At 38.3% G+C, this 12388-nt stretch overlaps 1 protein-coding gene across 2 annotated transcripts; it reads left to right on the top strand.

The window, feature by feature from the left end:
* Positions 1–5630: 5630 nt before the first annotated feature.
* On the top strand, positions 5631–12097 carry LOC103421000 (uncharacterized). Of its 2 annotated transcripts, none has more exons than XM_070824855.1 (13): positions 5631–6502; positions 6641–6879; positions 7168–7324; positions 7439–7516; positions 8313–8381; positions 8490–8609; positions 8900–9061; positions 9252–9774; positions 9883–10039; positions 10286–10395; positions 10553–10665; positions 11098–11455; positions 11630–12097. In XM_070824855.1, exons 1-13 carry the CDS (start codon positions 6182–6184, stop codon positions 11956–11958), a joined length of 2736 nt encoding a protein of 911 aa, XP_070680956.1. In that variant the 5' UTR covers positions 5631–6181; the 3' UTR covers positions 11959–12097. The 2 variants fall into 2 exon arrangements, with proteins under 2 accessions (XP_070680956.1, XP_070680957.1); XM_070824856.1 differs by having other exon boundaries at positions 6082–6502; positions 6654–6879.
* Positions 12098–12388: the final 291 nt, after the last annotated feature.

Raw genomic sequence — 12388 nt, 5'->3', positions numbered from 1 at the left:
AATGGTGATGCAGTATCATTCATACAACGAGGAGCGTGCCAATGCTCTTAATCAGGTTGGATAAACCTGAAGTCGTTGTTAGAGATGTGATTTAGGTGTAAAGTTAGTGTGCGTAGAATCGCATTCATCCAGACAACTAACTTTCCCACATTCCTACCTAATCACTTGTTTAATTGAATTAGTCACACGTATTAAGAAACATGATTGAATTAACTCATATTCGAGGACAATATCAATAAGATTATCCATAAGTAAAACATACACCAAACTTGAATCCAAGAACATGGAAAAATGTTTACAAAGTAAATGGTTCACTAAAGGGATTCGACCAACAAGGCCATCCATGTCAAAATTCTACTCTTCCAACGATGTTCAGTGGAGCAAAATTAGTCTCACATATTGACTAGTAGAATGGTACTCCTTAACAACATTGGTAGGGGCACGAACAGGTGCATAACCAATAATATATTCCATCAAAGCAAAAGTAGATTCTGCAGGGTTAAGGTTTAGGAATACTATCCCTTATTCTTGAAGTTTTAGGTCTTAGGTGCCAAGGATCACGCTTCGGGCATGATGTCATACCTTGGCAGGCCTTCATTCTACCATATGTTGTAAAAATAAACTTAAAATTGGATTGTGAAACAGTATGCCATTCGGTGTATCTACCGAAGTAGTGCATCACCATTCGGTAGGCTTTGACTGAACTAGGTCGAGCCATTTGGTAGACTCTAACCGAACCGAGTCTATGCCGTTCCCTCACGTTTATGGTAGTAATCAGATCCGAGAAGTTGGTAAACTTCCACTTTCTACACTGCTGCTTCAGAGGCAAGTTAGAAACATGGGATGACGAGAAAAAGTATTCTCCAGTCAAAATTTGATCAGATTTATAAACTTCAAAATTGTACTCATTAATGGACGTAATCATGGTGTGCTTCAGGCAATGTCTTGAATGATTAGACAATCTGTAGGGTACCGTTTGGTACGTGGGACGGGATGGAATGCAGTGGGACGAGGCGTTCCGTCCCACGTTTGGTGCGTCAAAAATAGTGGAACAAGCTGTCTCATGGAACCAAATATGGTTACTTTTTCGTTCCACCTTACCCCCTAGAACGGCTCGTTCCACACCTATGGAACACAAAATTATAATTTTTTGGACAACAATACCCTTCATCTTTCTCATTAATTCCACTGTCTACCCTTCATCTCTCTCTCTCCCTGTAACTTCCCTCTCTTCTACCCTCCCTCTCTCATGTAGCCTCCTCCTCCTTCACCACAAACCCAGCTGCATCTTCCTCAACCTCAACGCTCCCTCCGTCGCCCATTGGGCTTCCTATTCCGGCCGCCTCGTCACTACAATTTTTGCCTCCTAAACCCTGCTTCATCTTTCTCACTCTTATATGGGTACTCCCGAGTTCAGTTCGAGCAACGAGTTCTAGCAAGTTAATTGTTGCCAGTGACCGACAACGGCAACATACTTGACGACGACTTTGGCTTTAAACCCAGATTTATCAACTTTGAATTGCAGTTGGGTTTTTAGTATATATGGACTTTTTTTCTGGAGAATGAGTAAAAAATCTTGCAACCCAGAAAACAAAATCTCAACATGCAGGACAAAAAAATCTTTGCTTATTTGCTGTTGGGTTTGAAAACCTTAGTGAGATAAAGATTTTGGGAAACTTTTGTTTAGATGGGGGTTTGCTAGTGAAATATTTAAGTTTTAAGTTTTAATGGGGAAGAAGACGGGGTAGGGAAGAAGAAGATGAATAGTTCATCTTTTTCTTTTTCTTTTTTCTTTTTTAAGTTTTAATTATATAAAAATAAAAATTATTTTTTATTATTAAATATTTTAAATCTACATAGAAATATTTAATTAGATTTGTGGGAAACTGTCTCATTCTGATCCATGTATAAACATTGTACTAAACAACAAGCGGAACATGGGTAAGTTAGTCATTTAATCTTTTGGTTTCATGCTGTCATGTGCTTACCAAATGCAGAACGGAACAACCATTATGTTCCATCATGCGCGTACCAAACATAAGGTTCCGTTCCGTTCTGTCTCGTTCTGTCCCGTCCCATTCCGTCACGTCCCGACTGCATACCAAACAGTATCGTTCTGTCCCGTCCCATTCCGTCACGTCTCGATTGCATACCAAACAGTACCTAGGAGCGAGCCAAAGAGCCATTGAATCCTCATTCGTAAGGTATTTTCGTTTGTAATGCTTCGAGCATAAGTCTTCGAATGAAGATCATGGCAGAGGCTTATTAGCTCTTCCTTGCCATTGTTAGCTTCAATGGTTTCTTAGTTTCTTGATAGTCAAGTGGATATTCACATGTTGTACCCCACATAAAGTGGTTTCTATAATAAACGTCCAAACCAAGAAAATCGAAGTTGTGACTATTTGACAATCCACTGAATTGGAGGGAACAAGATTGTGATTGGTGCTATGGGAATGAATCATCCATAAGCATCAAAGTTAGAACATTCGAGTTCTAAGACATGGTTTTCATGAAAAATGTCGGGTTTTCATGGGTGTATTGTTTTATGAAAACTTTGGGTTTCAAGGGCACTAAATTTGAAACTACATGTTCAATTTAGTTTATGAATGTTTAGTTCATAAAAGAAAGGTTCCTGCAAGAACACAAAATGCAATATGCTGATTTAAGTGTAGTGGATTTGAGGTTCTTTGGGAACTCAAGTGTGAGAGCTTGGTTACTACGAAAGTATGTCAACGGTTCAAAGTATAAAAATAAAATAATTGAATCGTTAATGTTGAAAAGTGATCTTCAGATCAATAATTTTGGATTCATTATCAGATTAATGGACCGCAGGTCACTTTTAATTAATTCAATAGATTAAGACCAAACGGGGTCGATCGTAGAAGCAAAAATAATATCATGGGTCGAAAATATCATAACTCAAAAGAGGGCTAGGTGCCGTGAGCAAAAGAAGAGGCTCGGGTTGGGTATGGATTGGTCTTTCGGCTACGGGCCAATTTTTGAAGCCTAACAATAAGTGCTGGCGTAATTAGGGCCAAATGGGGGCACGGATTAGGGCCCAGCGAAAGCTGGCCTATGGGTTCGCATAGGGAGCTTAGCCGCATGGGCTATCGACTTGTGATGTGGGTCGGGGCTGACACAAAGCCCAGCAAGCATGACAGCTTGCTGGCATGGGCCGCAGGGACCAAGCCCAATCGTGTGGGCTGGCACCGAAGTGAGTAGACTTCAGGCCTGGGTGCGCGCGGGTAAGGAGCCCAGCAAACAAGGCTTGCTAGTTGTGGGTTAATGGCTGCGGACCAAGGTGTAGTCGGGCTCAAGGCTTCAAGCCCATCAAAATTTACCCTAGGCCAAGGCCTAGTTGTGACGTGCATAGTGATGGTGCGGTGGGTGTGCTGCACCATGTCCAATTTCCCCTATCTGTTTCTTTTTTTGTTTCTGAAATCCCTTAGGGTTTAGGAAACCCTAAATATGCTTCTAATTTATTTAATATACATTAACTCACAAATTCCACATAGCAAATATAATTACGTAATGCATAAAACAAATATTGACAAATATATGAACATATACAATATATATATATATATATCAGAATGAAAATATAAACATAGGGGATTTCATGCATCATGGGGTATGTTTTCATGCTTCAAGGTCGATTCAAATATCTTACTTTATTTCAAGCGTACTTGATTGGTAGAAAATAATAAAAGCCTTTGAATTTGTAGAAGTTTCTTCTCGGAAAGCCAGAATTGCATCTCTAATGCGTTGTATCACATTCAACAAAGAAAAATTAAATTGAATCAATAGCATGTAGATCAATTCAATAAAATAGTAAATTGATCATAAAAATAATGATTAAAACGTAATACTCTAATGATTGAAGATCAAACTTTCTTTAGCGCAGCGTCAAGAGCGTGCTGATAACGTGTTGTAGGCATAATTTACTAAACATGGCCATATAGAGAGAGATGGTGCGGCATAGAGAGAAAAGAGAGAGATGTGTAATTGTGGGTGTGTGTTATTCCACCCCATTGTGCCTTTATTTATAGTAGTAGGAAGATTAATTCCTTAATGTTTTAGAATTACAACTCTTAATAGGTAATCAACTCCTAATAGGAATATAAGAGATATTCCAAGATATACTATGATTTACATAATCACATTCCTAATCTAATAGGACTGCAACAATAGACTCATAATTAAGTTCTTGAGAGTGTTTGTATTGATAGTTTAGATAATTAAATTACCAAATGTCGATCATATTTGGCATCATATTAAACTTATCAATTCATACCTAATTACTATCCAATTGCATTAAAAGATGATCCCTTTTATATGAAAAATCAACAACATTTTTCTTTGTAAATGGACATTTTATTTTTGCAACTTTGTTCTTGTATGCCAAGCTCACTATTTTGTATCTCATATATATATATAATCATCCATTTTTAGTTTGCTAATTTTTTGCACCCTTTTTTTAAAAAAAAATATGGAGAGAACCATAATGATGATTAATTGATCAATCAATCATGATTAGATTTTAGAATAATCATCAACTATAGACGATGAAATCGTGAAACTAAGTTGTAGAGTTTGGTACCCAAAAAAAAAAGGGGTTTCATATTAACAAAAATTTACTAAATAAAAGTTAAAACAAACACGTTATTGAGTAGAATAAGACTATAATGTCCTAGAGTATTTAAAAAAAAAAAAAACTTCATTTTAATATATACAATATTTTTGGTTGTCATTGACTTATACATTTGTTGGCATTTTAAAACGGACTTGGATTCTCTGCCCTCCCAATTCGGTGCCCTCCCCGTGCCCTCCTATTTGTGTGGTCACGGTTAAGCCACGGTAATATTTTATATTACTATTTTTTTTGTCTTATTATTTTTATAAAAAACAATATAAAATGTTAGCATGGATTAACCATGACCACACAAAACAGTAGGGTACGGGGAGGGCAGAGAATCCAAGTCCTTTTAAAACGTCCGCACGACTTAGTCCTACTGTTAGTGATGCTCTTCAATGGTCTTGAGGTCAAATCTAGTGAATAATAAGTCGGTTACCAATTTAATATTCTGATATAACTAAATCGTTGTACCAACAAATTTCTAGGCATGACGTATTTACAACAAATATATACAATTGGATTATGAGAGCTGCTCTTTAAGGACCTATGAGGCCCTGTTTTTTATATGAACTCTCAGATTAATCTTACGTTATATTAGCTATTAACTTAAATCATTCTTGTTACACGAAACAAAATATTAATTGATAAAATAATAAAACAAAAAAAATAAGAAGAGGCAAGAAGGTTTCACGTCATATCGAATCCCTGCCATCTGAAAAACTTAGTCTCCTTATCGAATATCTAAACCCAGCAAATCCAATTGCATAAAACCCTAATAACTTTATACATTCAATTTCAACCAATTTTTATCAACAATATTCAAACTAAGTTAGTTACAAAATCACCAAAAAATTGAGATCGTGTGGTTTTGAAAATGGATCCCCTTCTTCTTGAACAAGTGAACTCTTTTTTCATATGAATTTTTTTGGCAACAGTGAAAATTTTGAAACAGGTCCATCTCCCTTTTTCATACGCAAAAAGAAAAAACAAAAATTCATGAGAAGGGAATGGGAGTGAATGATTGCGAGAGAGACGAAGAGAGGAAGGGGATGTGGAGGAGAGACGCGGTAGGGGAAGAAGACGAAGGGTTTCACACAAGAATTTTATTTTAATTCAATCCCTTTGCATAATTATTGTATTTCGGTGGATTATTTAAAATGATAGTTTAATCTACAATAAGATTAATCTGATAATTCATATAAAAAAGGACTACACATGTCCTCAAAATGAGCACCATAAGAGCAATTCTGATTGGATTATTATCATCAATTTACATCTTAAGTATTTATATGGTGTTCCAGAGTATCGAATACTCTAAATTTTCTAAATCTTTGATAAAAATACAAAAATAAAATTTAACGGTTAAAAGTGTAGGCTTCGTATGCTACCGCAGAACTTTGGTAACCGAATTATGAAATCGAAATCTCAGTCCACTTACAAGTGTTGATAAAGCAAAAGCCATGATGGTCTGACTTTTTAGATTTATTCAGACTGCAACCAATATCCAATCACAGTTTTACCTACTTTCTCCGACGACACTTCGCAATGCGACGGAGGCCCCAGCAGAGTCCGGCACCCGCCACCGCCAATCCATCACCCACCGGAGCAGAACCAGTGTCCACTTCATGGGTCGGACAGCAGAGGCCTCAGCGGTCACCCTTCGTTTGGCTCACCTTATTCCTGGCCATCGGATACTGTTCTTATGGAGTTTACCAATACCAGTTTGAGAGCTTGCCCGAGCCGCTCACGGCGGACCAGGCCGGAAAGCGCGGCTTCTCTGAGTTTTCAGCTCTCAAACACGTCGAGGCCTTGACCCAATTGGGCCCTCACTCTGTCGGCTCCGATGCTCTCAACCTAGCTCTCCAGGTTCTCACTTATTGATTCATCGAATGCTATATCCCCAATTCTTTTTAATTCTTATAGAAAAAGCAATCTTGGATTTCTTAAATTCTTGTGAAAGAAGCAATCTTTGGGTTTTATTAACATGGGTTTTCACCCCCACAGTATGTTTTGGCAGAAGCTGAGAAGATCAAGAAAACTGCTCACTGGGAGGTTGATGTTGAAGTGGACTCGTTCCATGTCGAATCGGGAGCAAATCGAATGGTTGGTGGCCTGTTCAAGGGAAGAACACTTGTATATGCTGATCTAAATCATATTGTTGTAAGAGTTTTGCCAAAGTATGCGCCTGAATCAGTAGATAATGCGATTCTGGTCTCTTCTCACATCGACACCGTCTTCTCAACGTATGTCTCTTCAGCTTATATAATCTCAAATTTTATTGCCCTTTTCAGTTTCGTTTGTCAAAGTGATCATATTTGTTGCTTGCTGAAGTATCCATGTTGGTGAATTGTGCGAATAGAAGCTATATTGTTTTTGGGTTTTCAAGTTAATATGCGATGTAAGTTTGAACAATTATGGGTTTTGACACACTTTCAGTAGCTGAATTTGATGGCATGTCATTTGAACTATCACTCTTACAAGTTGTATAGGCTTTATGTGATACTTGAAGGAAATATTTTGACGCATTTCAGGGGAGGGGCTGGAGATTGCAGTTCATGTGTAGCCGTCATGTTGGAACTTGCTCGTGGGGTTTCCCAGTGGGCTCATGGATTTAAGCATGCTGTTATATTTTTGTTTAATACTGGGGAGGAGGAGGGTCTAAATGGTGCTCATAGCTTTATAACTCAGGTTAACTGGACTCTCTCTCTCTCTCTCTCTCTCTCTCTCTCTCTCCGCTCTGTTCTTAAAGATTGTTGTTATAAAACTTCTGTCTTATATTTGTTTCTGACTTTTTTGGTGCAGCATCCGTGGAGTACAACTATTCGTCTGGCTGTTGATTTGGAGGCTATGGGTATTGGAGGGAAGTCCGGCATATTTCAGGTCAGGTTTGTAATGATAATTCACTTGCTTTTGTAATTTTACATGGCTTATGAGATATGAGTCATGACTATATGTTCTTGGTACTGTAGAGTCTAGGTAAATGATCTCCGTATAAGCTGTGTCAAGCAGGTGTGTCAAGTCAAATTTATCTAGTTCCAGAAAGTGTGGGACATGCTGAACTTACCAAATCTTTCTAGCGTCATAACATTGCTATATAGGTATTTTATCACTGTGTTAAAGACCAACATCCGGAGAACCAAAATGAAGAAAACAGGGAACTTGTAATTTATTCCCTCTATCAATGTCGCCAAGTGCCCTGATATGGACCATTGTAAACACAATCGCCGGCACCCATGACAGGCTGCGTCTAACTTCAAAGTGCTTGTGCATCATCATGGTCTGGAATTGAGCAGATGGTTCACTTATGGTTGTCCATTCTTTATTGTCCTAGAACTTGGAGTTTATAGCTTACTCTACCTTAAGATGCTCTAAATTGCTGATGCAATCTGGTTACTGTAAATCTTTTATTTTTATTTTTGTACTTTTTTAAGTGAAGAGGTCGCACTTGGTGCGATGGCAAGTGCCTTCGCCCATAAGCGGTAGGTCTCGGGTTCGAGACTTGGGAGCAGCCTCTCCATAAATGGGGGTAAGGCTAGCCGACATTCACCTCTCCCAGACCCTGCGTAAAGCGGGAGCCTTGTGCACTGGGTACGACATACTTTTTTAAGTGAGATCATACATATAAAATCCTGTTTAAGCTTACTTTTTCCCTTACGAATATTTCTTCATCTGATAGGCTGATGCTTGGTCTATTGAGAATTTTGCCTCGGTAGCAAAATACCCATCTGGCCAAATTATAGGACAGGTTTGTAATTCTTTTTTGATAATTTTTGCTTCCTTTTCTCTTTGATACTTTTCATGTGTATTCACTTGGGAAAAGTGCTTTTAAGTCTTAATGATTTTAATGCTGCAGGATATATTTTCTTCTGGAGCCATAAAATCTGCAACAGATTTCCAAGTATATAAGGAGGTTGCTGGCCTTCCAGGGCTCGACTTCGCTTACACAGATAACACTGCAGTCTACCATACAAAGGTTTTTCTTCTCTTTTGCCCCTTTTTTGGGATATAGTTCTAAAATCTATTCGGAGCATAGGTGTGAGATTTACAGGAGGGGTTAATTAGTGCTTAGCCTTTGCGTATGCATGTAACTTTATTGCCTAGTGGAGATAGGAATGGTTTTAATGTGCTTCCGCCTATTTAATTATGAATGTTAACCAAGAGTATACAAACTAACAGACCTGCCAGATGGGGAAGGGCACTGGGACTTAAGTTGGTTTTCCATGTTGATTGTTGTTTATGATCTAAATTTTTCTTATCATGCAGAATGACAAAATCGAGCTTCATACATTAGGATCTCTTCAGCATCTTGGAGAAAATATGCTTGCTTTTCTACTAAAGATTGCTGCATCCTCTCATCTTCCAAAAGCCAGTGCAGTGGTAGAAGAGAATAAGGGCGAGACTGCTGTCATATATTTTGACATATTGGTATATTATAACTGCAGAAACTTTATCCTTTTTCATGCTTTGATTCTTGACACTCCACCCTTTGGATTTCTTCGTTACATCTTTTTCTTTGTTTCTTTTCCGAGATGGTTTAGGATTTTAAACCTGTAGTGTTCAGTTGCCTTGATAGTCCAGGTTTGCAATGTAGTTCTAACCGTTGTGGAAATTGTAGGGGTCATATATGATCGTGTATCGTCAACGCTTTGCAAATATGCTTCATAATTCAGTGATAGCGCAGTCACTTCTGATATGGACTACATCATTGCTTATGGGTGGTTATCCGGCTGCAATTTCATTGGCCTTGTCATGTTTGAGTATCATATTAATGTGGATATTCGCAATAAGTTTCGCTCTTCTTCCTGCCTTCATTATATCACTATTATCTTCTTCACCAGTGCCATATGTTGCAAACCCATGGCTAGTAATTGGGTTATTTGGCGCACCTGCTCTTATTGGGGCATTAAGTGGTCAATATCTGGGTTATCTTGGTCTGCATACATATTTGTCAAAAGCATACGCCAAGAAAAAACAACTCTCAGCTGATATACAAGCTGGTTTGGTTAAATTAGAGGCTGAAAGATGGCTCTACAAATCTGGATCTCTTCAGTGGCTCATTCTCCTCATTTTGGGAACCTATTACAAAATTGGATCAACTTATCTGGCTCTTGCTTGGTTGGTCCCACCAGCATTCGCATGTGAGTTTATATTTACGACCACCTTTGCTGGACCTATGTTTGATTTAACCATGTTTTTGACGAGGTTACAGGATTTGCTTTCAACTAATTTTAAATAGTTCTCTTCAGATGGCTTTCTTGAAGCGACTCTAACCCCAGCTCGATTCCCCAAGCCACTCAGACTTGCAACCCTGCTGATAGGATTGGCTGTACCAATAGTAATTTCTTCCGGCGGATTTATTCGGCTGGCTGGAATGGTAATTGGGACTGTGGTTCGACTTGACAGGTAATATGACTTATTTATTTGTATGGCTTTATAATGAATTACTTTACAAAATCCTGCAGAACAAGAGTCCATGGTCTGTATGTGTAAATTATTTTTTGTAGTTATTTGCCCATTCAGCAAGCTACTCCTCAATTTTCAATTTCCTCATTGTGATCTGTCCATGAAAACTTTCAAAATTTAATCTTTTTGTTAATTCTCCAAAAATTTGGAAAATAACTGTTTACCTTGCCTTGTATTTGCTTACAGGAACCCGGGTGGCACCCCTGAGTGGCTAGCGAATGTTATAGTTGCTGTTTTTGTTGCTGTTGTTGTGTGCCTGACTTTGGTGTATCTCCTTTCATATATTCATCTTTCAGGTTTTTGTTTATCTCAAAGCAGTTGGATTTTTTACGGTGGTGTTGAGTTCTCAAGTTTATGGTGCCATCGATATCATATTAATTTTTATGGAGAGAACTTCACTGCCTTGTTTTATCTTTAAACTAACTTGGATGATTCATCACAATTGCTCTCTAGGTGCCAAGAGATCGATTGTCCTTTCAACTTGCATGCTGTTTGGCCTCTCACTTGCTGTTGTATTGTTGGGTATTGTTCCACCATTTACCGCAGACACATCCAGAGCTGTAAACGTAAGTTTCTGATAGCACCTACCTCTTAGATGTAGAATTATCAGAGAGATGGGCCATACAGCCCACTTCCAACAACACCGATATTGTCCCCAACTTGGTAATTACCACCTGCACAATCCGTCAGGTGTGAGGTTTTATTACAAAAGGCCTCGGTAATAGTTGGAGTGGAGTTAGGATATTTAAACTCTTATTTTCTCATTGATACGGTCGATGTGGGACATTGCAACATTAGAGTGTCCTGACCTCTTAATTCCTAATTTTGTAAGGTTACCAATGAAACTTTGTACCTTGTATTTATGCTCATAAAGCTGTTTTTTCTGTGCATAATCCTTGATGTTATTGAAATATCGCTAACTAGGAATACTCTGTTTGTCCTGTTAACATAGAATGTTTAGATGTATGCATGTTTACAAATTCTTTATGGTTTTTCAGGTTGTGCATGTTGTAGATACGACAGGAAGCGTTGATGGAAACCAAGATCCTAGATCGTATGTGTCTTTGTTTTCTTTCACTCCTGGAAAGTTGACAGAGGAGGCTGAGCAAATTAATGAAGGTTTCAGATGTGGTAGAGACAAAGTTGTTGATCTTGTAACCTTTTCAGCCAAATACAGTTGTTGGACTTATGATGACGGTGACAGTGGGTGGAGCAAATCAGATATACCCACAATGAACGTTGGCAGCGATACTCATGGTAATGAAAGAACAACACGAGTACTACTTGATACAAAAGGTTCAACACGCTGGACACTTGCCATCAACGCTGATGACATAGAAGATTTCACATTCAAAGGTAAACTAAACTTCAACCATGTGCATTATTTGACCTCGCTATTTCCGTACTTGTGTTTGTAAATGAAGTGCTAAGCTGAAAAGTTCAGTTTGTACCACGTATACATGGACTTAGTCACTTAGCCTTATCCCTTTATGTTGTTTTTAGCTTTCTCTCACGAGCTTTTAACCTCAGTTGCAGGAAGCTCGGAGGAATTGGCTTCTTTGGGTGACATGAGTAGCGTAGATGGATGGCACATTATCCAGTATTCCGGAGGACAAAATGCACCAACAAGGTTCGATCTAGCACTCTTCTGGTCACAAAACTCTACCCGGCTGGCTCACAATGTTGAAGGGAAGAGAGACGAGCACGCTCCCCTTCTAAAGTTAAGAACTGATGTGGACATAGTGACTCCTAAAGTCGAAAGAGTTCTTTCGAAGCTTCCTCCTTGGTGTTCGCTGTTTGGCAAGTCGACGTCCCCCCACACCCTTGCATTTTTGAGCAATCTTCCTGTTAATTTTTAGGTGCTTCGAGTTTAATTTATACATTTTACTTGCATAGGAAATTTCAGATTGAAGAAAAAAACACGAATTATATGTAAGCAGACACACAAATTGGTTTGTTGAAGGATATATGGGTTTAAATATAGCATTACCATTATCATTTTCAATTGTAATTAAGTTTTGTATTAAGATATCGTCAAATAAAATTGTGTTTACAGTGATAGGTTGCTCTACCTAAAATCCTAAAGTTGAATTGTCCGGTAGAAATCTTATATACAGGGATGTTCATTCTTTATTAAAGGACATACATTCATCGATAGTGTTAAAAATGTATTTTGATAATACGTCGTTACATTTTCTTGACGACGATAGTATTGATACATTATCAGAGACAGAAACTTCGTTCCATAGCCGAAATAGTCCAACTGCCGTTAAAACCTCTGGCTACTCT

The sequence above is a fragment of the Malus domestica genome, chromosome 07 (genome assembly GCF_042453785.1).
Source record: "Malus domestica chromosome 07, GDT2T_hap1".
Lineage (NCBI taxonomy): Eukaryota > Viridiplantae > Streptophyta > Magnoliopsida > Rosales > Rosaceae > Malus > Malus domestica.
The sequence above is the reverse complement of the archived record's forward strand: the minus strand, read 5'-3'. Positions and strand labels throughout refer to the sequence as shown.